A 25348-nucleotide genomic window follows, 5' to 3' on the forward strand; every position below is an offset into this window, starting at 1 on the left:
AACAAAATGATATCAAGCTAGCATTTTTCCTCCTATAGTTTTTTAATTGTTTGCTAATCCAGGAAGTAAAATTTTAAATATTTGAAAAAATGTTAACATCTAGAGAAAATTTCCTAGTAAAACCTTTATTTTAAAAGCATAGCCTAGCATTTAATATATTGGCAGTTAATACCTATTTGAAAAAGAAGAGAATATTAGCATAATTAATCAACTTTTTTAGAGTTTGAAAGGCACTGTATGTATGGTTGCCTCTTCTATGTTTCTCTCTTGACTGCTTTATTTAGACTAATACCATATTTAGATATCTTATGAAGTAATACTGTAAGCCTTAAAAGATGTTTCACAGTATTCATTTAAAATATTCCATGGAGGAGTTATGGCTCAGCAGGTTAAGAACCTGACATAATATCCAGGAGGATGTGGGTTCGAACCCTGGCCTCACTTAGTGGATTAAGGATCCAGTGTTGCCGTAAGCTGCAGCATGGGTCATAGATGCAGGCCGGATCTGGATCTGGCGTTGTGGTGGCTGTGACGTAGCCCGGCAGCTGCAGCTCTGATTTGACCCCTAGCTCAGGAACTTCCATAAACTGCAGGTGTGGCTGTAAAAAGAAAGAAAGAAATGTTCGATGGATAACCCTTTTCATAGCAGATAACATTAGAAATATAAACAATCTTCCCTTCCATAAATGAAACTTTAACAAATGGAACAAGTTGAAAAGAGAATCATTTGGAGATGCACACACACCATGCCAGGCATCCTACAGGACAGAGAGATGTCTGAGACTCAGTTGTTGTGGGTAGGGCTACACCAGTCTCTGAAATACCACTGAGGATACCATGGAGTCATTTTCTGGGAGGGCACCTTGGGAATGAGCCATTGGGTGCTTGCCCAGCTAAACAAACCTTGCCTGGGTTTGTACCAAAAATAAGTTTCCCCTGCATCAGCCCCCTGTTCTTTGTACTCCTTCAGAGTTAAGTACTAAAAATCGATATTCATGGTAGGGATCCTGAAATAATTCCTTCCTTCCTTCCTTCCTTCCTTCCTTCCTTTCTTTCTTCCTCTTTCCTTCCTTCTTTTTCTTTCTTTTTTTCTTCCTTCCTTTCTTTCTCTCTTTCTCTCTTCCATATGCACCTGTGGCATATGGAGGTACCCAGGCTAGGGGTCAAATCTGAGCTGCAGCTGCCCTCTACAGCAATACCGGATCCTTAACCCATGGAGTGAGTCAGGGATCGAACCCGCATCCTCTTGGGTACTAGTCTTAGTCGTCTTCTTCACTCGCTAAGCCGCAGCGGGAACTCCCTAAAATTCTTTCCTAATCACCTAGGAAAGTACACATCCTGGCTTGCTGTTCCACTTACCTGGCCATGTGGCAAAGGTTATCTTGAGAATGCCTGCTTGAACTTAGACGTGGGTCAGACCTCAGGCATCTGAATCACAAGCTCCCATGCTTTTCTGTGCCAGGACCTGGGAAGAAGGCAAGGTGCTCATCTTCGACGACTCCTTTGAGCACGAGGTGTGGCAGGACGCCAAGTCTTTCCGGCTGATCTTCATCGTGGATGTGTGGCACCCGGAGCTGACACCCCAGCAGAGACTCAGCCTTCCTGCAATTTAGACAGTCGTGCCGTCTCGGACACGCTGGAGAGGTTCCGACTGCTTGATGTGGACCTAGACCTTCAAACACCACAGCCCTTAATTCCCTTGACTTGCAGCCTGAAAAATTTCTAAACCTCCTCTGGGATTGGAAGATGCTAAAGGGAATATTCGCCTCGCTGTAGTTCTTTTAGAAAAGACCTGCCGTTTTTCACCCAGGACAGCCCTAATCTGATGCCCGTATTCCAGGTGAACACGTGATGCTTCTACCTTGCCGGCCAAAGATATTTTTTTCCACTGAAAGTAGGCAAAATCAACATAAATGAGAATATGTGTAGAGATTGTGAATAATTGCTTTAGTTTGCCATTTTTCTCTACAGTTATATTTTTCGAGGGTCACTAGATCATTTTGTCATTACATACCACGACTGTTTTTGTTCATTTTAGTGACAGGCTGTATAAATGCTTGACTTCTAGCTGTAGCTTCCCTGGTGAACTCAGATTTCCATCTTTTAGTTATTTTTAGTAAAAGGCACTCATTTGAAAAAAGAAAATTCTACTTTCCTAATACAAAGGAGAAGGACATAATCACGCCAGTGTCTATGAACTGGACTGCTCCCTACCCATTGGGTCGATTTGCTTTTTTGTCTTCATTGAGAGCCAGTGTCTTAATTTCTCTCCTCGCCATGTGAATGGTGGAAATACTGTCAAAATGGTATTTCTTTCTAAGAGGAACTTGTTTTACACTGAAAAGGGACTTGAAATCATTCTATGATGAGTTATAAAAATGACACATGTAAACATTTTTTTCATGCCAAGTATAGGCATTGGGGGCAAACATGTAAAATTTCTCCAAGTGGAAATTTTCTCTTGGGATCAGGTACCTAGGGGGCTGCTTGGACATCTGCCTTGTGACCTGTGTCATCTGTGAAACGGGGCTGGTATCCAGAGTGTCTTCTGCTGTTTATCCCTGTGAGTGACGAGGCCCTTGAGAGGGTTTCCCATCACAGTTCTGTAAAAATATGAGGGATGGAGAGCAGAAAACCAAGAATGCTGGACTCTGTGTCCTGGGTGTAGCGTGTCAACATTGCTTTCCTCTTTGAAATCACTTGGAAGACGCTTACATCTCCCTGCCTTGAGAAACTGCTGCCACTTAAACATCACCTTGAGATGGCAATTATTATTGATAATTTAACTGTACTGTTACCCACAGCATAGAAGTAACTATTGCCTACTCGTTCCAAAGAGGATCATGTCATTAATTTAGTAGCATATCAAGGCGTTCAATTTCAAGATTTTTTAAATCAGAGCTAACTAGGAATGTTAGCTATAAGAATGTAATAATATTTATGCACTGAATTTTAAGCCAATATGAACAAAAGTGCTGGAAATGACATATAGGTTACTAGACTTCATTCACAGGTAGGAAAAAAACCACTTGTGCTTCCTTTTCCATTGAAGGACAAAGAGGGATGCTTGCTTTTATTTTTATTTTTATTTTTTTAAGGGCCGCAACTCGTGGCATGTAGAGGTTCCCGGACTAGGGGTCGAATTGGAGCTGCAGCTGCTGGCCTACACCACAGCAACTCAGGATCCAAGCTATGTCTTCAACCTACACCACAGCTCACGGCAAAGCCAGATCCTTAACCCACTGAGTGGGGCCAGGGACCGAACCGGAGTCCTCATGGATACTAGTCGAGTTCGTTAACTGCTGAGCCACAACAGGAACTCCAAAGATGCTTTCTGTATCTCATTTAAGAAACAGTTCTTTAAAATTGAAATGGACCCCTTTTGCTTGTCCTTAAGGACATTAGCTTCCAGTAGAAGAGTTAGCACAGTATTTGTCTTGTCCCCTCTGTTTTGCCAATATTGAAAAATCCCACTAAAATAGATGAAGAAGCAAGTGAGGAAAAATATCGAAATTCATTACCAAAGCCCAGAAAAAAGACAGACTCTTGCAAGATAAAAAGTCATGTGTGTCCTTCAGTATTTATTGAACAGAAGAAATGACTGACAAAGGACAATACAATCCAGTGCTCATATGGTAACATTCATGTCACTTACTGAATTTGGTTCTTGTATGTATATTGCATACACATAAGGAAATTCAAAGTGTAAGTTGTCACTGTTGAACCATCACCTTTTACATTCGTTTAATGAAATCATGGAATAGAGTAAAAACTAGCTCTTAACTTAGTAATAATTATAATATGGTATTTGAAATCAGGTCACTACAGTAGGATTCTAAATATTGCCAATTGAAAAGCCAGAATTATTAGTACTGTTGCAAAACGTTGGCCATAATTGACTCCAATAGCATTTTAAATACTTGGATCCCACACCTATTTTATAAACTCGAGTCATAAAATGGGTTTTCTAATTTGCTTGAATGCTTCATTTTTCTTCCCTATACAGTGGTATTTGAGAAAAGTTATTTCTGTCACTGCATTGGTAGAATCATCTCAATGTTAATATTTTGTTATTGGACATGTCTACACAAAATGGATTGGTTTTGTTTATACTGTGATACAGTTGGTTGAGAAATATTTTAAATTGTTTTAATTTTATTTCAAGGGTAGAATACAAAAATCTCTTCTGTTATTATTTTCTGTCAGTAGAAAAAAAATTAAAACACCAGATCTGTTGAGGAGATGTGATAAATGATAAAGATGGATAAGAACGTCTAATGAGCATGGTTACGGCCAGTCGAATCACCTCTTTCCCTTGAAATTTTTAGCTAACAGATAACCTTCCCCCATACTTAAAAGTATAAAATCATATTTTACTGCTCATTATCAACTAAAATATTTTTTATTTGACATTGAGCACCCACTGGTCCTACTCATGAAGGCCCATGTCATGCAGATGGCTGGGAGAGTAAGAGAGCGCTAAAAACGTACAACCGGTTTTGGGAAACAGGGCACAAGTCAGGATCATACCCCGTGATATCTGTTTATTTTTATCTAATTTCCTTTGAATGGACAGTTGGGGACTCCATTTCTAAGGATAATAAACAAAGAAATAAAATGATCTTTGGCATTTCATCCTGCATTCCTTGTCTTCTCTTATTTTCAGTGTTTGTGTACACAGCCATCCTGAAGGGTCTTCATCCATGGTTAACACCCGCCCTCCCAGCAACAGCCAGACCCTTTCTCCACACCTTTAACTGGTTGCAGGAGGAGTGGGGTGGGGGATGCGTGGGGGTTGTTTAATGCTTTTGTAGCACTTCTCTTTGCTGTAGTGACCCAAATGAGGCAACTTGAATGGATTCATTAATCACTGACATGTTTTCTCAGTGAGACACCCCCCCCCACCAGCACAGGACACGTATTTCCCCTGGGGAGTCACATTGCTAAGATGCACTAGTCATATTTCAAATGGTGCGTCTTTGTTTAAAATCTGCTCATGATAATCATCTGGCGGCCTGACCAAAGATGTCACATCAAATCATTTTTGCAGGATATCAAAATAAACCAAGTCTGCAAATAGCCAGACCTACAAGAACATACTCTCAGGCTGAATAATTTGAAATTTGATGCTGGTGATGAGGTCAAAGAAAATAGTTCAATATAGAAATGGAAATTACTGGAGACGCTATTGTCTTGGGGCTTTGCTCTACATTAAACTTGACAATTGTGTCTGCACAGTTTAATTCCTACGTATCTACTTGGAAATGTACTCAGTCTTAAATTGCAAAAACTAGAGAGGGTCTCTGCAATGCCTCAGAAAAATCCTTGTCCTAATGAAGTGTGTGCATCAAATTGAGTTTGTCTCTTTTCAATCCATTTAACACCATAAATATGGGGCGGAGTGCGAATCTTGTTCACATAATGGCCTTACTTCATCCTCCAGTTCCCTCATTGGAAAAAAAAAAAAAAAATCTCTCAAGTCTTCGTTCAACTTTGGCTGCTCAGACCAATGGCTGGTGACAGTCATTACTGGGTGGCAGGAGTGGAGGCCCTTGGGTCGAGCCGAACGCATGTGTTGTGGGGTCAGTTGCACATGAGCTTCCTGGTGGCTCATGCCACTGAGGGCTGGCGATGCGCAGGAGCACAGGGTGGCTCGGGGTTCAGTCCAGAGCTAGGAGAGGCTGGGTGTTCTCGTTCTCTCCCTTCTCCTCATGTTTCAGGGTCCCAGCTTCCACCACCGACTGAGATCTAGTAACAGGGGAAGGAAAAAGATAGGATGACAGACAGTTCATGGTGGCCACGGTTTTGGATCCTTGGAGGGGATTCAGACTTTATGTTCCCCTTATAACCAAGACACTCAAAAGGACTATGTAATGTCTCCCCCCTTCTGTATCTCTGTTTTCCTTGCTTTTGTGTCTTCTTCACCACGTTTTTATGGATGAAGCATCTTGGAATCTTCTTTGCAAGAATCTCTTTTCTCAACGGAACAAACCCATGTTTTTCCACCAATCTGCCCGTGGTTTAACATTCTGTGGATCTTGAGATGTATAAAGTCCAATGAATTTTGTTGGATCTTTAATGTTTTAAAATACTTTTTGGAGCCTTTCTTTCTCAAGATCATAGGAAACTATCAGATATGATGTTAAGACTGTGAGGTTTGGGGGAGTTCCTTGGTGGCTTGGCAGGCTAAGGATTTGGCCTTGTCACTGCTGTGGCTTGGGTTTGATCCCTGGCCCAGGAACTTATGCATCTGTGAGAATGGCAAAATAAATAAATAAATAAATAAAACTTTTAAAAAGGCCATGAGATTTGGAATCAGATAACAGATGTAGACTCAGCCCCTTACTGACTGACTTATGTAACATAATTCCATTTACCTGATTACACATCAACATTTGATATAAGTAGCACACTATATCGTGAAGTAGAAGTATTTAAAATTCACTGGAAAAACAGAATGCATGTGTTGCTTTTTTAAAAAAAATCCAGTATCAATAAAGTGCAGAGAAGTGCTCCCTGGTGGTGCAGTGGGTTAAGGACGTGGTGTGGTCACTGCTGTGTATCTGATCGCAGCTGTGGTGAAGGCTTAAGCCCTAGCCTCGTATTTTCCACATGCCAGAGGCACAGTCAAAAAAAGAAAAAAAATTTTTTTTAAAAACACAGAAGCACAGAGAAACACCTTTTTAAAATCTTGCCGTCAGTCCACTTAGCTGAGTCTAAGTACTCTCTGGGAAAACTGAACAACTGGATCACTGATAAAAAATATCTCCATCGGGAGTTTCTGTCGTGGCTCAGTGGTTAATGAATCTGACTAGCATGAGGATGCAGGTTCGATCCCTGGCCTTGCTCAGTGGGTTGAGGATCCAGCATGGCTGTGAGCTGTGGTGTAGGTAGCAGACACGACTCAGATCCTGTGTTGCTGTGGTTGTGGCGTAGACCAGCAGCTGTAGCTCTGATTGGACCCCTAACCTGGGAATCTCCACATGCCATGAGTGGGTCTGGAAAAAGAAAAAAAAAAAAATCACTTGTAAACAGAGGGTTTGGGAGTGTTCACTAACCATGGAAGAGCCACTTGCTTTTGCAACTTTGTTGCTCTCCTTGGTAGCTGATCACCCCCATCAGTGGCTTTGCCTTCTCACTAGATCAACACTTCTGCTAAAAGAAACATTTCAGACTTTTCTCTTGGGTTCTCTTTCCAACACTGAAAGCCAGTTTAACCCCAAGGGAAAGCAGGGGAGTTTGGGGGGATTTCTTGGAGCTATTTCAGGCACCATTATCTCAGTGGTGTAGCAGATGCCCTAATAGAGGCTTCATTCTTGCCTTAGTGGTCACTTTGTTTTCCTGCTATTATATCTCCTCTCTGTCTCTTTCTCTCTCTGTCTCTCTCCCATTCCCTCTCTCTTTCTTCTTTCTACCTTCCCCTTTTCCTCTCCCAAATTTGGAACTTTCCCCACTGCATGTCATCAAACATCTATAGCCATAGTTTAATTTTTACTGATTCCAAAGGCAATTAAATTCCAAAAAGAGTAAGATGAAGATAGAAAATGTTCACCATAAGCCAGTCAATTCTACACAGACTTACAGTTGGACTAAGTTTTATTCGCGGTCAGAGGTTTATTTCCAAAGCCCTGTTTAGCTGCCTTATCCCAACAGCTATCTTCTTACTAATGAACTGCCATTGCCTGGCTTGGGCTTCATGGACCCTAAATAAGGGCACAGGAACCCCGGGCAAGAGTCACAGAAAGCCAGGGCTGGGAGGAGCCTCAGAGGTAATTTAGTCAAACCCTCATTCAGTGCAGGTCCTCCCCCTTCCTTTTCCGGGATCTTGTCATTTCATCCGGAACTATTCAGTGGTTCTGATTTTATTTTATTTTTATTTTATTTTATTTTATTTACTTTTTGCCCTTTTTTGGGGCCACACCTGCAGCATATGGAAGTTCCCAAGCTAGGGATAGAATGGAAGCTGTAGCTGCCAGCCTATATCACAGCCACAGCAACGTGGGCCCTGAGCCTCGTCTGCAACCTACACCACAGCTCACGGCAACGCCAGATCCTTAACCCACAGAGCAAGGCCAGGGATTGAACCGGCATCCTCATGGATGCTAGGTCAGATATGTTTCTGCGGAGCCACGATGGGAACTCCCTGATTTTATTTCTTAAAGTCAGTGATAGGCTTGGTTTTGTGGAATAGTGTAGAACTCTGTGTCTAATACCCTAGTGAGCCTGTAGAAGAACCTCTAAACAAAAAGTGGTTTTTTTTTTTTTCTCTTAATTCTTCTAAGTAATTCTATTCAGTCCCTTTTTCTCCCTGTAAGTTAAATTATCAAGGAAGTTCCCTCAGGAGCTCCTGCCTGGCTTGAATGATGGCACTGGCTTTGTAAGCTCGGACCAACTCCACCCCCTTATGTGTAAAGTGGGCGCACGCTGGTGCCTGCATCACAGGAGTAGTGAGAATTAGATGAATTAAGGCATGTAAAGCGTTTAGCCCAGTGTCAGCTAACATATGTTTTCGTTCCTTTTTAGCTTTTATTATTCGTCTCCACGTGCAGATAAGAAAATTAAGGTCTGGAATATTTAGCTCATTTACACACAGAGTCAGGAAGCATGAATTCAACTCAAAGTTCCCATAGCCTCAGTGTTACACGTATAAGAGAGAAGTATAAACTCATGTGTGTCATGTCAACTGACACCCACTGAAGACTAAGATTGGACAATGGATAAAACTAACATTTTAAAAATGCAAAATAAGTGATGAGACTATTCCACATGCAAGCTAACCTTATTATTTTACCTTATATCTTATACTTTTGAGAAGTAACACAGAAATTTCACCCCTAATTACGGGTGGCCACTGAGGACTTAAAAATGGACCAGTCTGAGTTGAGATGGGCTGTAAAGACATTGGCTACATTGAATTTCAAAGATAGTATTTAAAAAAAAGAACATGAAATATCTCATTAATACTTTCTTTTAAAATTATATTTTAAAATTATTATTTTTAGGCACATTGGTTTAAATAAAACATTATTAAAATTAATTTCATGTTTCTCTTCACATTTGTAATGTGGCCACGAGACAACTTAAAATTCCATATATATGGCTCACACTGTATTTCTAATGGACGGCAATGGTCTAAGCCCTCATTCCCTCCATCATGCTTGTGGCTGAGCCAGAGTAATGTACTAATCCTCGTTTAGAAATTCATAGTCATCCCAAAGGACCACAGCAACATCACCAAGTGTCATTGCCAATATCCACTGTGCTGAGTTATCGTCCATGTGTTAACTCATTAAATCCTCACACTGACGCACATAAAGCCCCAGATGACATGAGAGCTGTTTGCTGAGTATCACCGTTGTTCCTTGAATTCTAAACAGAAAGAAACTCCATTTGTTTAGCCTCATTAATTTGTTATCATTTAGATGAGGGTGAACAAACACCCTTATTTTATCTCTGACACAAAAGACTTTAGGAAGAAATTTAAACTACCTGAAGAGAAATAACTTCGTTCCAAAGAAAACAGAAAAATGAATATTAACTTTGTGTTATGACTACAGACGTTTTTTGCTGTTCATTGTAAGGGCCCTTAGAAGGTGAGCTGATGGAAGAGAACTAGCCTGGGAATTAAATGCATCTTCTCGTTCCTTGTGTCACTAACTCATCAGAGGACTGTATGGAGCCCCTCACTCAGCTTCTATGATCTCACTTTCTTCAACTGCAAAATGATGATTTCGGACAAAGTGATATTTTTGGCCCCAAGATTTCGTGAAGTCTACCAGACTGGTTTGTTTATTTATTTATTTAGTCTTTTTTTTTTTTTTTGCCTTTTCTAGGGCTTCTCACACGGCATGTGGAGGTTCCCAGGCTAGGGGTATAATCGGAGCTGTAGCCACCGGCCTATGCCAGAGCCACAGCAACTCGGGATCTGAGCTGCGTCTGCAACCTACACCACAGCTCAGGACAACGCCGGATCCCTAACCCACTGAGCAAGGCCAGGGATCGAATCTGCAACCTCATGGTTCCTAGTCGGATTCGTTAACCACTGTACCACGACGGGAACTCCTACCAAGCTGGTTTAAATCAACTGTTTGTTCTTGAAATGATTGGACTTCGGTTTTCAAAGTTATTTCAGACTTTAAGCTAATTCACTGAAATAGTCTAAGTACCTCTCTACCACAGCATTTGTTTTACTTCCTTCTAGAAAAGCATCACAATACTAAAAATGACAAAATTTAGCCAGACATGGAAAGTCTTTCCTGAAACTTGCATATGCCCAACACCTTTAGATTCTATGAGTCAAAAATATTTACCTTTCAAAAATATTTCTGCTTCCATAAAATTTCCAAATGTGGAATTTGAAGCTGCAAGGTGCTACCTGACAACTATTTCTCTGTCATTGCACAGTGTTTCTGTTAAAAATAATGTATTGCTACATGTGATCCATCCTCAGGTCAGGGTTTCCTGCTACTGAGAGTTGCTCCATCAGATCTGAAGTCACCAAGGGTGTCCCAGAGTAAACAAAAATTCCACTCAGCTCTCAGTAAATCTTGTTTGTCCCTCTGAAATCAGTTTGAAAATGTTTCAGAAAAGAAGATTTCAACACATGCTTTACTTGGATATTTTTAGAACCGTCACCTACAAGAGAGTTTCCCATCACCAAGGCTAGTTATAATTATTGTCATCTTCTCATCATCATTATCAACAATAACAACCATACCATTTATTGAGCACTTACTACATGCCAGGCTCTGCATTAAGTATTTAGCTTGCATCATCTTTGTTTAAGCCTCACAGTAATTTTCTGAGCTGAGTATGGTCAATTTCATTCTGCATATCAGGAAACTGAGCCTTAGAAAAGCTAATTAATTTGCTCAAGATTCCACAGTTAGTTGTGGACTAGAATCTGAACCCCCAAATGAATCTATAATCCAAATTCTTAAACACTATGCTATCCTGTGCAAGAAATATTGACAACTTGGTTAGAAACCAAAGAACATAAACATATGTATCAGGAACCATTAATATTCAAGTTCACAGAGATGCATTTCTTCTTTTGGTATTGATTAAGCCAATGGTTAGCAAAATCATCTATTATTTATTAAAACTTTATTTTAGGCATAGTGATAAATCAGAAAAGAAAATAGCAGAACTTCATTCAAGAGAAAAACATTCTAAGAATTATATGTTGTACAATCGTATCTTCATCAATAATGACCAGCAGAGTGTTTAATAAATCTTCAAGGTCCTGTCTTCGAAATGTACAGCATTCTCCCAAATACCTGGGGACATCTCGACAGCACTGGGATTAGCCAACATGGCAAGTCGATTAGGATGGAGAAAGGGAGCAGATAAGATTAACTGGGAACAGGAGTTCTCATCATGGCGCAGTGGTTAACAAATCTGACTAGGAACCATGAGATTGTGGGTTCAATCCCTGGCCTTGCTCAGTGGGTTAAGGATCCGGCATTGCCGCGAGCTGTGGTGTAGGTCGCAGATGCGGCTCGGATCCCGCGTTGCTGTGGCTCTGACATAGGCTGGCAGCTACAGCTCTGATTAGACCCCTAGCCTGGGAACCTCCATGTGCCGTGGGAGCGGCCCAAGAAATGGCAAAAAGACGAAAAAAAAAAAAAATTAACTGGGAACAGAGCTCGGCTGCCAGAAGACAAATCAGTCCTGCACCTTGGAGATGGAGAGGAAGAAATGAAAGAAGGAACCAGTAAAAGCCATGGTAGAAACAGGCCGCTGCCACTGGATGTTTTGATTAACTTGCTGGCAGAGGTGTTTATTGCTCTTTATAAAACTATGCATTCCTGGCAGATGAACTCACAGTTTTTCACCTGTAAAATGAGGGTAGAATATTACCACATTCTCCAGAGCATTCTGAGAGAAAAAGATAACAGTGAAGTGCTTGGAGCTCTTTCAAGAAGGAGTTATTTAAATTGGAAGAGCTTATCATTTTACCAGCACTGCCCTGAATATGCTCTTGTGACACTTGGCCTTGTCTGATAACAGAGGTAGTCCCTGTCTGTCCACTTGAAGAAAACCAAAGAAAAGACAGCAAACTTAGAAATATATTGGAGTTCCCACTGTGGGGCAGTGGAAACGCATCCAACTAGTGTCCGTGAGGATGCAGGTTTGATCCTTGGCCTCACTCAGTAAGTTGAGGATCCGGCATTGCCATGAGCTGTGGTGTAGGTCACAGATGCGGCTTGGATCTTGCATTGCTGGGGCTGTGGTGTAGGCTGGCAGCTGCAGCACCGATTTGACCCCTAGACTGGGAACTTCCATATGCTGCAAGTGCAGCCCTAAAAAACAAAAACAACAACAAAAAAAAAAAGAAAGAAAGAAAGAAAAGAAAAGATATATAGAGCAGTAGATCATTTATACTATAAGAATATTCTTAATTTTACTGAGCCATTTACCAAAGCATTTCTTTAAGCAGTCATCAATTTAAGGTCATAATTAGTGTGTATTGTTCCCAAATTCTTCGGAGGAACCCTGGGCATCAGATGGGGTCTCTAGACATCTTAGGGCCCAATCTGACAAGATCGAGTGTGTTCAGGGTGGTATGGCCGTAGACTTAGGGCCCAATCTGTGTCTGAACCAGTCAACCTTCCTCGCTGCTCTGTGTGTGTGCAGATTTTAAAATGTCGAGAAATGGAATCCACTGCTATAGGTACTTCCATGTGGATTCAGGGGTCCTGAGATGGTCAGAGGGCTGTTCAGACAATACGGGTTTAATGTGCAGATGTTTCTCAAGAGGTATTTTCTACCACTAATCATAACTCAAAATAGCAACCCAGTAAATGGCTGCAGGTGCTTGCACTACCTGCTTTGAATGGAGTCATCTTTCAGTAAAATTAGACGGGCACAAAGAGCTGCCAGTCACTTTCAGAGCACGCCTAATGTTTCCTAATTATTCTGCTCCCGCTGAAATGAATGGTGCTCACCCTCAGTGGGGTTGCTGGGGTTGCACTAGAATATGATGGTCTGAAGCAGGTAGAGAAATGCCAGAGGCTGCCACCAGCTGAGACAGTGAGGCTGACTTGTTCCAGCTGAGTTTGAAAAGGAAGGCTAGTGTCCTTGATAAAAAGTACCTGCCCTAAAGTCTATTTTGGGGTCAGATGAGTTAAATGGATCCAAATGGCAGGACAGTAATGGATCTTCTCTGATATGACTACATTTAGCCTGTATATCAATTTTCTTCCTGAATAGCTTATCTTCCCCACTCAGAATGGGGTTTGGGGACAGCACAGTGCATGGAAAATGTGACAAAGGAAGTTGTTTTTCAACTGTGTCCTAAAGACAGGGAACCATTGGGGCTGGCAGGAAAGGGACCGGACATCTGAGACAGCTGCAGTGCTTTGAGCAAAGGCACTTGCCCCCAGTGGGTGCTCTAGAAGCCTGTGTGGAAAGAGTGAATAAGGGAATGAGTCCGCGAAGGCATGAAAGTGTGAGAACAGATGTGATAAAGGAGACAGAGCATTGAGCTGGGAATGAAGAAAACTGAATTTACAATATTTCGCAGCCAACCAGCCCTGCGATCAGGGCTAAATCATTAACCTCTGTGTGTTTCAGTTACTTTATGTATAACACGAGGAGAGCAATCTGTCTATATTAATTAATTCTAATCTATTGTTAAGATTCTCTATTTTTAAAAATCCTTGTTTTTTTTTTTTTTTTTTAAATGATCTCAAAACTCCAAAGACTCAGTTTTCGAAGAACACTCAGCCTGAGTCCAGGAACATCTGTATCCAGCCTGGCATGTGGAAGATACCCCAGTCTGGGGCCTTGCCACTCAAAGTATTGTCCCCAGACTCGCAGCACAGGCACCACCTGGGAGCTGGCTAGAAATGAAGATTCTCAGGCCCACCCCGGATCTTCTGAATCCAAATCTTCATTTTAGCAATATCCCGGCGCATTGTATACACATCGCAATTTTCGAGGCATTGCTCTGGAGCTGCCCGGCCTGTCTACATGACCACGGGGCTGTTAGAAACCTTCCCTTCCAGCTTTGCCTAAAAGGAAACCTGCTCTCATCTGCCTTAAGAAGAGCTGTAAGGATTTGTCGGGTGCGGCTCATTCCAACCAAATTCTCGCTCTGTTCAATTTCAGATTCTAATCAAACACTGATTACAAAGAAGACGGGGAGTTTCTTTGGCACAGCGGAAATGACTAGGATCCATGAGGATGCTGGTTCGATCCCTGGCCTCACTCAGTGGGTTAAGGATCCGGCGCTGCCATGAGCTGCAGTGTATGTCACAGATGCTGGAGTTGCTGTAGCTCCCATTGGACCCCTAGCCTACGAACCTTCATATGCCTCAGGTGCAGGCCAAAGAGAAAACAAACAAACAAAAAACAAAAACAAAAAAGAAGATGATGATACTCTCTTATTCCATAAGGGAGGGCTATTCCTGACTATTTCTTTATCGCTCTACAGAGCATTTACTGTTAGGACTCGTCATTTATTCTGGCTCTGACAGCAAGCCCTGAGTTATATCCAAGACTCCACATGGTTACATGGTTTGCCCAAGGTCACCTAATTGGAAAAATCCCTGGAAGGAAGTGATCAGAACACATGTCTAGTCTGATGAGGGGAGACTGGCATGGGGGTGGGAGAGGAAAAGACAAATAGAGAAGACAAGAAATGTAACCACTGCCTCAGAGTCCCAAGGCTGAAGCAAGCAGCTGGGATTAGGATGTGCTGGCATGTGCCTGGCGCCCCGAGGGCCCTCTTGAAGAGGAGAGGAGCAAAGTGAAGCAGGGCCAGCAGCCCTGGTCACCATCATCACAGCGACACAGGCACCCACACCCCAGGTGGGGCCCTCCGGGGTTTCAGGGAGATGTTCAAAGCTCCACCACCCTCACTTACGGCCTCAACGGGAAAATGCAAACACTGTGGTTTGGATATGTGAAGCTCGAATGCGATCTATAGCAAGGTTTGCTTAAACTTGAAGAGAAACTGTACGTCTCTGTGCAGGCAGCGCATTGTCTCTATGAACGACACTTCAAAAGAGATTTTTATCAGGTACCACGTCAAATACTCACTTTCATCCGTAGGATCAGTAAAGCGTATGAGAGAGACCCACTCCTGGCTCGGTGTGGTACACACAGCATCCGCTTTGTTGGAATCAGGCAAAATGTTTGAGTACCAACAGCAATGTGTTCACAAAAATAAACCCTTTTGTTTTTTCTTCTCTAGACCACATCTCCCTTTCCAAGTAATCACTTCTGACCACCGGGTGTTACCACACAGGAGTCTTTTTTTTTTTTGGAATATAGCCTGTGAGTAACCAAACACTTTGCGTTTGATACCACACCCAGTCACATCCAGGGCTGCTCGTGTTCCTCGACTTCAACCCACCTTCTTGGCTGTGCCAGGAGCTGAGAATGCTTCCTCTCACCCTTGGTCACATCACTCAGCAGAAATCGAAGGAACATGGTAAATCAACTAGATTTTAGTAACTTTAATAAACATTTTTAAAGTTAAAAAATAAAGTAGGAGTTCCCATCATGGTGCAGTGGTTAACGAATCCGACTAGGAACCATGAGGTTGCAGATTCGATCCCTGGCCTTGCTCAGTGGGTTAGGGATCCAGCGTTGCCGTGAGCTGTGGTGTAGGTTGCAGACGTGGCTCGGATCCTGTGTTGCTGTGGCTCTGGCATAGGCTGGTGGCTACAGCTCCGATTCGACCCCTAGCCTGGGAACCTCCATATGCCACGGGAGCGGCCCAAGAAATGCCAAAAAGACAAAAAAAAAGGTAATAAAAACCAAATAATTTTAATAAATGAATGAATTAAAAATTTGATTTATAAATAAAAATTTAATAACAAAAATATTTTATTAAAAAAATTTTTAAAGCTTTAAAACCTCAAAAAAAAGGGGGGGGGGAAAGCATGTCCCCCCGCACTCAGCATTTTGTCTGGCCTCATCCATGTCCTGAACTCATTGTCTAGATTCTCTTTCGTTCTAACCTTACATGGCTCTACCGGAGGCATCTGCCAGCAGACGACCCACCTCCTGTTCTGCCCCAGCGCAGAAAGCTGTATAAATGCAGGGTAACCCCTCAGCCGATGCACAAGTAACAAAGAGGCCAAGCAGCTATTTTTCCTGCTTCTTTAAGAAATGTTAACAAATTCCTGTCAGCACCCTCACGACACTCCAGTGTCCAATAACCAACATAACACCCTGGCGAGTACAAGTACGGCTCACCCAAAAGGTTCTTGCTTCTAGAAGCGATGACGTCTCAGGTAGCGGCTCCCTGAAGTGGACTGACATCCCCAAAGTGAGAAGTTCAGTCCCATTTGAGCTATAAACCAGTCATGAGCCCACTCACAGGGCAGCCGGGACTGCGGGGCATTCATTAAGAAACGTGAATTATGCGATTTTATGGAACGTAACGTCCATCTGGAACATCTGCTCCCAGGCCACATGGTGAAAGGGACCCTTTTGGCCCTGACTGCTTAGAAGACAAGGGTCCCCCTGTTCCCGCACTGCCACCCCTCATTCCTTTCCTATGGCTTGTATTTCACGATGATGTGTGACTTCTGCCGGAAATGAGCAGTTATCCAGCAAAGGCGGACGCTCACCCTATAAAACGAGGACAACATGCTGAATGAGCACCAAGGTCGTGGCCAATTCTACTGACAGCTGAAAACAGTTAAAGTGACTTTTTTCTTAACCACCCAGGCAGGAGCCAAGAGGGAACAACATGGCCAAAAATCTCCTTCTCGCTCAGAAATCTGAACTCAACTCGCTCCTTTCTCCCCCCACCCCCCACCCTACTTCCTCCCAAAAAAAAAAAGGGGGAAATGGCTCGTTGTTTTGACATCATCCCACTTCTTCCATGTGGGGTCTAGGAGAGGAGTTTAGGGAACATAAGGATGATGGCGTTTGGTCAAAGGGATTAAAAGCAGTCCTTCCACTGTGTTGTTGGCAAGATCCCAAAGCACTGGTCCCTCCCACTGCCTGGTGTGCAGGTTAGACTAGATGCATCATTTCTGTCAAAGCTGGGTCCACTCCTTCCTGACAGGAGTAGAGGTGCAGCTTGGGTCTTTAAGGCCTCTTCCTCTACAAATCATTTTCTGGGTTCCTAATATGTTCTAAAGTTTAATAAATGAGTACAAGCAGGAGTTATTGCATATACTTAGCCAAACTTTGTCTATGATCAAGTTGCATCAAAAACTCCTAAAGCACTGGAAATTACAAAATTTGACAGATTTGACTGCATGGTGGTGTTATCTTTAGATTTAAAAAAAAATCTTGGGAACAAATACTTTTACATGTAAATACATACTGAGGGCAGCAGAATCACTGCCATGTCATACTACTTAGAAAGTCAGTGTAGAAGTGGTAACCAAAACATTAGGTGTGTGCTCTTCTGTGTGTGTGATACATGTCTGCTGTGTGTCTACCCTGTGCTGGACGTTGAGCTGGATCTTTGGGAAGTGAGTAAGGTGACTAAGAGTTAGACAAAGCTTTAACCCTCCAGAACCCACTGTCTAATCATGGAGGGTGGCACCCCCCTCTGCTCCTCAACATTTAGTCAGAGGGGGAACTTGGGGTCAGGACATGTCTGGTCCCCTAAAAGAGACAGAACTCTGGTCATCTGGGGAAAGAGGGGCAAATTCCTATTTTATGCCACTTGACTTCGGAGGTTCAGGTACTTAATGAGAGTACGATGGCCTTATCCAAACAAGATAGAGTAGGGACAGACCTATCCTGAGATGTCACTATCCCCATCCATGGAGGGCCTGGGGAGAGAAGGCTGGCATGAAAATTGGGGATAGAAAGTATAAGGAAAAGCAGGCAGTGTGCCATATCTCATAGAGGACATGAACCAGGAGCATGGAGCCCGCCTGCCCAGGTCTGAAACCCAGCTTGGCCATTTACTAGCCATGTGATCTTGAGCAGTTGCTTAACCTCTCTGTCTCTGATGCCTCATTTGTAAGATGATAGTAATGACAATACCTTTCTCATGTAGCCCAGTCCTCAGAGGAGACTCTGACAGTGACACTTCTCCTTCCCCAGATCTCCAGAATTCAGGGGGCCTTCCACTGCTTCTGCCTTAGTTCTGGACCCCGAATTCCCACCTGAATTCCTACATCATCCTTCTGGTGGCTGTTAGTCTCCCCTTCTCCTCTAATTCCATGATTCTTACAAAATCCAGACTTAGCTGTGCTTAACGACATCTGGTGGGAAAATACAAATGAAAACAAAAATACGATACAGATGTCCCACCAACAGAATGATGATTAATACTGAAGTTAAAAACAAACTCATAGAAAAAGAGAGATCAGATCAGCAGTTACCAGAGGCAGGGAGTTGGGGGTCGGGATTGGATGAAGGCAGTAAAAGAAACTTCCAGTGATAAGATCAATAAAGTACTAGGGATATAATGACAACCTGATTAATATCATTAGAACTGCTGTTGTGTTACACACGAAAGTTGTTAAGAGAGTAAATCTCAAGAGTTTCCATTACAGGGAAACATTTTTTTCTGTTTCTTTAATTTTGTATCTATATGGAATGCTGGATGTCCACTAAATTTAGGGTAATAGTCATTTCATCATGTTTGTGAGTCAAATCATTATTTTATACACCTTCAATTTCTAGTGTTGTCTGTCAATTATATCTCCAGAGAAAAAAAATCGAGGTCTGATAACGTCAGGCATTTTTCATGCGTCTGGGAGGGAGAGTCTCACACACCCTTGGTGGGAATGTGACATGTGACAAGTAGGGTCACTTTGGAGGGCGTTTAGGCCGTGTGGAGATATGTAAGATGCACAGTCCTCCACCCCAGCATCTGCAGGGCTCCACGTCCACCCAGGGAGCTTTCCCATGACAGTGAAGGAGGCACATCAAGAACATTCATTGAGGAGTCCCCGTCGTGGCTCAGTGGAAATGAATCTGACTAGCATCCATGACAACTCAGGTTCGACCCCTGGCCTCCGTCACTGGGTTAAGGATTTGGCATTGCTGTGAGCTGTGGTGTAGGTCAAAGATGTTGGATCTGGCATTGCTGTGGCTGTGGTGTAGGCCAGCGGCTACAGCTCAGATTTGACCTCTAGCCTGAGAACCTCCATATGCCAAGGGTGTGGCCCTAAAAAAAAAAAAAAAAAAGAAGTATATTCATTGAACCCTGTTTGGAATAGAGAAAAAAATCCTAACTGCCCATCAACAGGGATATATCCATGTTCTGGAATATTCTGTGGCACCGAAAATGTGAGGTATGCCCAGATTTACTGACATGAAAAGATGTTACTTAACGGCACGTTATGGGTTTCATTGTGTTGTCCCCACCTCAGATTCATATGTTGAAGGCCTACCCCCACTACCACAGACTATGACTGTATTTGGAGATGGAGTCTTTAAAGAAGGGGTAATTAAGATAAAATTGGGTGGTATGACTTGTGTCCTTATAAGAAGAGGGGATTAAGCTACAAAGAGACACGCACAAGTGGAAAACCATGTGAAGGCACAGAGAGAAGATGCCATCTACCAGCCAAGAAGAGAGGCCTCAGAAGGTGCCAAGCCTGCTGACACCTTGGTCTTAGACTTCTGGCTTCCAAAACGTGAGGAAATAAATTTCTATTGTTTTAGGCACCTCGTCTGTCTTAGTCTATGTGCTTTGTTACATCAGCCCTATTGAACTAGTCTACACAATACACAACATTAGATGATTCCTATAGGTGTGTATAGGTGTGTGTCATGTATGGAAGGCCCACCCCAGTGTGAGGACAGTGGACACCTTTGGTGAGGGACTGGGATTAGGGGACAGCAGTGGAAGGGGTAAAATAGGGATTTACTTTATAATTATTTGCACATTACTTTAGAAACCCCTCCCCCATGGCCCGCTACTGAATACCCTACACAACGCACTCCCCTACTTGGACCCACAATCTTTGGAACGTGATTCCCACTCTCATCCCTGACCCTCGCACGCCTATTTGCCACACTAGAACATCCACCCCTCCTCTGCTTCTTTCCCTCTGTCTTGTCTTTTCCCCTGTCTTGTCTTTCCCCCTTTTTTAAGCCTGGGCCGCTGATTTTCATCCTTGAGAGCCCAACTCAAATGCCATCCGCTTTAGGAACAGGTTGCTGGAAGTCTTACTTAGCAGATTTTCCCAAGGCCTACTTCTCTCTCTCTCTCTCTCTTTTTTTTTTTTTTTTGATGTCTTTATTCATATTTATTTTCCCAGTGCCTAATCAGTGCCTGTGGCCAAATAAAGGCTCAGAAAATGGGTCCAAATGCATTGATGATCGGGACGTTTTATGGCAATTTGCTTTTTCATCCAGTAGATCTCAAAGGTCCCACATTGCATCCTGTGTGAATTCACAGCCTCCCTAGAGACGAGGACTTCAATCAGGACATGAGTGAGGTCCTAGCCTTTTACTGTTTCCTTCGTACAAGGGGGACAACCAATTTCTGGACCAGCTAAGCCCCATTTACTTTCAATTCTGGTGGAATCGGCTGAGAACGGATTGCAATTTATTTTATTCAAGTTCTGTGCCCATAAAGGTCTTCAATTGCTTAACTCACAATAGGCCGGCATCAAAAACTCCTACTGACCTCTACCTGGGAGGGTCTATAACCCAGGCCTTACCTCTTCATCGGCTTGGGTGAGCATTCTCTCTCCAGATTGGACGATGTGTGTTTCACATGCATTGCGTTATAGGAAGTATGCGTATAATCATTTTCATCACTGTAGTCAGGTCCAAGCAGTGTCCGGGCCCAAGTTCCCATGTCATAAGGAGGAAGGGTTCCTCCAAATTCAGACGGCAAAAATTCAGGGTGTATTAGCTGGTGGAGGCTGTTTAAGTTGTTTCCATGCAGGAAAATCTGGAAAGAAAAATTAATTAGCAATAAAAAAATCCAAACCATATGACTAAGTGTTTCATCTAAGACACAGTTTAGCAATGACAAAGTGGATACACTACTGGTAATCATGGTGTTTAAAGAGGCATTCAATTTTGTACCTGTAGCTTAGTCTTCATAAAATGTTAATTTATTGCTCAGAAAAGGGGCTGAATTAATTGTCCTTAAAAATGAAGTTCATGAACAAATTGGGTATTATTTGGCCATGGCCCAGATGTGCACATACAGTCATCTCTTAATTATCTCTGATGATGAACAGAGTAACGATCACTGATGCAGACCATTGAAACCCCTAATCGCCCTGCAGCATCCCCACATTGCTCTCTTCTCCCCCAGAGCATCCTTTGGACCCACCTCAGTCCTCCCCATCCTTCCCAGGCCTACACCGAGTGGTAACTTCTTCTTCCATCTGTCCCGGTGACACCTGCTCACTCTGGTTCTCCCTCCCTCCCCCCAGTTAACTCATCTTATGCGATGACTTCTATTTGTTTCTGATTTGTTCATTTATGTCTTGCTTCCCCATAGGAAGAGCAGAATGCTCAGGAAAAGGGACAGTATTTTCTTGCTCCTCTTTTTTGGCCACACCCATGGCATGCGAAAGTTCCTGGGCCAGGGGTAGCGACCTGAGCCACAGCAGTGACAAGGCTGGACCCTTAACCTGCTGTGCCATTGGGGAACTCCTGTTTTCTTAGTCTTTTATTACTCTCCTAGCTCCCAGGGTGGGGTGGACCCAAGGCAAAATCTCAATGAATTCTTTCAATGGAACTGAAAGCTGGGACTTGAAAATTTCTTATGAAATATTTTTGCAACAATTTTTTATTTTTGTCCGGATTAAGGGCCAATCCTCTCAACAAACAAGGTTGCATCTTCTAAGCATATCAAGTATGGTGATGGAAGTTAGTCAAGCAGGGGAGAAATCACCCCCAAATAACAACATTTTCAAACAAATCTATATAGTGGATAAGCTACAAGATGATAATTATCATTGCCTATGATTTAGGAATTGACTCCTAAAAGTTTATTTATTTATTTATTTATTTTTCTGAAAGTTTATTTAAAGTGAATCTGTGTATGGAGTTCCCTTCATGGCTCAGCAGTTAACAAACCCGAGTAGGATCCACGAGGATGCAGGTTCAATCCCTGGCCTCACTCAGTGGGTTAAGGATCCTGCCTTGCCATGAGCTGTGGTGTAGGTCGCAGACACAGCTCAGATCCTGTCTTGCTGTGGCTGTGGTGCAGGCCGGCAGCAGTAGCTCAGATTCAACCCTTAGCCTGGGAACTTCCATATGCTGCGCCACAATGGGAACTCCGTAACAGCATCATTTAAAGAGGAAGGGGACAATACATTTTTCTGACATCGGATTGGTGGACGTGACTGAATTTTAGCAAGAATTTTTTGAGAGGGGGAAGAAATTCATGTATTCTGGCTTTTGCAAAATATGTCATGTGAGGAAATGTAGTATCGAAAGCATGGAAAAGCTGGAGTGAAATGCTGGCCCTGGGGTTCAGAGCAAACATTCGTACCCACCCACCCAACCCCTCCAATTCTAAAAGGAAAAGGATTGATGGGGAAACCAGCCCTCTCTCCAGGGGTCCTGTGAGATGGAGGAAGTCAGCAGGTAGGAGATGGAATCCCCAGCTGCTGGATTCTGTGCTGCACCCAGAGATTCTCCTGAGTAGATGGAGCCTGTGGGAAGCCTGAAGCCATATAGGGGACAGTCTAGGGCACTTCTCTGTCCTTATCACATCCTGAGCCCCAAACAGATTGCAGGGTGTCCTAGAATGTTTCTGCCTCCTGAGGCAGGTGAATCCTAGTTTCCAGCTCCACATTCATGTGGGGACAGAGGAATTCCGGCTCCCATAGCCTAGTGCAGTGTTTCTTAAAGATCTGGAAGCATCTGAGGTCTAGGAGTGAGGAATCCTGCGGGGGGGGGGGTGTCCCTCACATCAGCATGTCCCCCTGAATTCTCAGAGCTCTTCCCCAGCATGGGGTCCCTGGGGTATAGAGGCCAATGGGAGGTACTGTGGGACTGACCCTGGTTCCCTTACGAGGTGGTGCCCCTGAGCTAGACCAGAGCTGAGAGCAGAGCATGTGCAAGAAAAGAGCCAAATGGGAGAGAGAAGTAAGAGTAACGGAGCTTCTGCTGCACGAATGGCCTTCTGCTTTTTCTGTCTCATTAAATTACCCCAACGACTCCGGGTTGTGGGTGTTAGTGTTTCCATTTCATAAATAAGGAAACTGAGTTTCGGGGCAGTTAAAGAATGTTCGGTTCCTCAGCGAATCAGAATGCTGTGAAAACAAACAAACAAAAAACCTGGCTCTGATGGAAGACGTTGGCTTGGGAAATGCCATCAGCTGATGCAATCAAGATTTTAAAAAGGAGTTCCTGCTGTGGCTCAGTGGTTAAGGAACCCGACTAGTATCCATGAGGACACAGGTTCGATCCCCGGCCTCGCTCAGTGGGTTAAGGATCCGGCGTTGCCGTGAGGTGTGGTGTAGGTCGCAGATGCAGCTTGGATCTGGTGTTGCTGTGGCTGCAGTGTAGGCCAGTAGCTACAGCTCCGATCCAACCCCTAGCCTGGGAACCTCCATATGCTGCTGTCTGGTCCTAAAAAGACAAAAGACAAAAAAAAAAGAAAAAAAAGATTTTAAAAAGCTTTCTTTCTACAAGCATTATTATTTCCAATGAAAAATGCTTCCCCCGTCTCAAGTGGGATGGAGCTGGCAGCTATGACCCAAGAGCCACGGGGAAAAAATACAAATTATCAGTGTTCTTCATGGTGATAATATATTCATAGGACAAAACACTAGCTCTTAAATTATTCCATGAGCAGGAAGCTGCTTGACCCCACATCACCTGCAAGCATTTACAGTAAAAGGGGCATCTGATATTTGCATATGCCTTCAGTGCTTCCTTTGGTTTGTCACAGGGACTCCAAAATAACCCAGTTCTACTGAATTATTGATTCAATCCAGGCCATTTGCAAACTCCAGCTGAGGCTCAAATGCTCAGGGACTGCAGAAAAGCAAAAACAAAACAAAAACAAAAACCCACCGTGACAATTAAGGAGAGAAGGAGCGATTAGGAGGAGGGGCTTGTTAATTATCCCTCCGAATGTCCCCCCTTGGGTATTTGTTTTCATTACCCGTTTCCTGGTCTTGTCCTTGAGGAATGGCTTGATGAGCGTGTACAGGGCGTGAATGTACCAGGGCTGGTTGACAAAATGGACGCCTCCGAAGCGGGCAGGAAAGCTGTCCTGGGTGGAAAGAGAGAAACGAAGCGCACACCAGTCAGCACGCGTCACAGGTTAGATGGGACCAGCAGGACTGAAGCAGCCGCTCTCAGCGGCAGAGTCGGGAAACCCTTCCCAGCGGTTAAGGTTTTCTCAGTTCCTGGGCTTCCCTCCTCCCCTGTGACCCCACAGGTGCAAAGTCAGGTACAGGGGCCAGGCCTGTCTTTCCAAGTCACAACTCTAGGACCTGGCACCAGAGCAATTGCAGACTGGACGGCGAAGAAGTGGGATTCTTTGTAATGTCAGGGGACCAAGGCTCCAGTCCCCGCCCGGCCCAGCCCTGTGAGATGGCTCTTTACTCTGAATTTTGCCCTCCAGCCCTCTCTGCACGGTGATCGTGACAATAGCTGAGTGAGCAAGCTGTGCATCGGAAGGAGTTGGGAAAGGATTTTCAAGGATCTTCAGAGATGGGGCTCTGAAAGCCCCCAGGTCTGACAAACTGTGGGTTCTTTTTGACAGATTTCACCATTTTATTTATTTTTGCTTTGTAGGGCCATGCCCGCAGCATATGGAAGTTCCCAGGCCAGGGGTCGAATCAGAGCTGCAGCTACCAGCCTACACCACAGCCACAGCAGTGCCGGATCCTTAACCCACTGAGTGAGGCCAGGGATTGAGCCCACGTCCTCATGGACACTAGTCAGGTTCATTACTGCTGAGCCACAGTGGGAGTTCCTTTTTCACAGATTTCAGCAATTGCTCCTTACTTCATCCTGGGACCCAGACCCACACAGTAGGAAGATGCTTGCTGACTAATTGGTTAGTTGATTTCTCTAATTGAGGTCCTACTTTTCTGCAGATCAACACATTTTGTAAATATTGGGAAATAAGAGTATTTTTTAAAATGCTTCCAGTGGGATGGACTGGGAGGTTGGGGTTAGAAGATGCAAACTATCACATTTAGAGTGGATAAGCAATGAGGTCCTGCTATACAGCACAGAGAACTATAACCAGCCTCTTGGGATAGACAATGATGGAAGATAATATAAGAAAGGGAATGTATGTACATATATATATATATATATATATATATGTATTACTGGGTCGCTTTGCTGTACAGCAGAAATTGGCACAACATTGTAAATTAACTCTATTCTATAAAAAAATTAAAAATGCTTCCAATTTTAGAATCCAGATCAGGATATAAGCTTAGATGTTGGAAGCTGAGGAGCTACTCTG

General features: G+C 43.4%; 2 protein-coding genes across 2 annotated transcripts in view; one reads left to right on the forward strand and one right to left on the reverse strand.

Annotated features, from left to right (window-relative positions):
* The window catches only part of ASPH (aspartate beta-hydroxylase), a 176723-nt gene extending 173599 nt beyond the window's left edge, over positions 1-3124 (forward strand). The window contains exon 26 of the mRNA XM_047783864.1: positions 1463-3124. Within this exon, the coding sequence (XP_047639820.1) occupies positions 1463-1613 (151 nt within the window). The 3' untranslated portion in view covers positions 1614-3124. The remainder of the gene's footprint in view (positions 1-1462) is intronic.
* Positions 3125-3561: 437 nt separating this feature from the next.
* Positions 3562-24881, reverse strand: CLVS1 (clavesin 1). Its single transcript, XM_047782863.1, has 5 exons — positions 24877-24881; positions 24383-24587; positions 24026-24136; positions 20607-20842; positions 3562-5748 (listed from the first exon to the last, which is right to left on the reverse strand). The coding sequence occupies exons 1-5, from the start codon at positions 24879-24881 to the stop codon at positions 5661-5663; spliced, it is 645 nt and encodes a 214-aa protein (XP_047638819.1). The 3' UTR covers positions 3562-5660.
* Between the last annotated feature and the right edge of the window lie 467 nt (positions 24882-25348).

The sequence above is a fragment of the Phacochoerus africanus genome, chromosome 6 (assembly GCF_016906955.1).
Source record: "Phacochoerus africanus isolate WHEZ1 chromosome 6, ROS_Pafr_v1, whole genome shotgun sequence".
NCBI classification, from domain to species: Eukaryota; Metazoa; Chordata; class Mammalia; order Artiodactyla; family Suidae; genus Phacochoerus; species Phacochoerus africanus.

What these genes read in the sequence shown, in the direction of transcription:
- CLVS1 (XM_047782863.1), bottom strand. An exon ending in TCCCACTTCTTCGCCGTCCA is followed by an intron (nt 24,137 to 24,382) that starts GTCTGCAATTGC and finishes CTTTCCACCCAG; the next exon opens with GACAGCTTTCCTGCCCGCTT. An exon ending in AGGACAAGACCAGGAAACGG is followed by an intron (nt 20,843 to 24,025) that starts GTAATGAAAACA and finishes TTTTCTTTCCAG; the next exon opens with ATTTTCCTGCATGGAAACAA.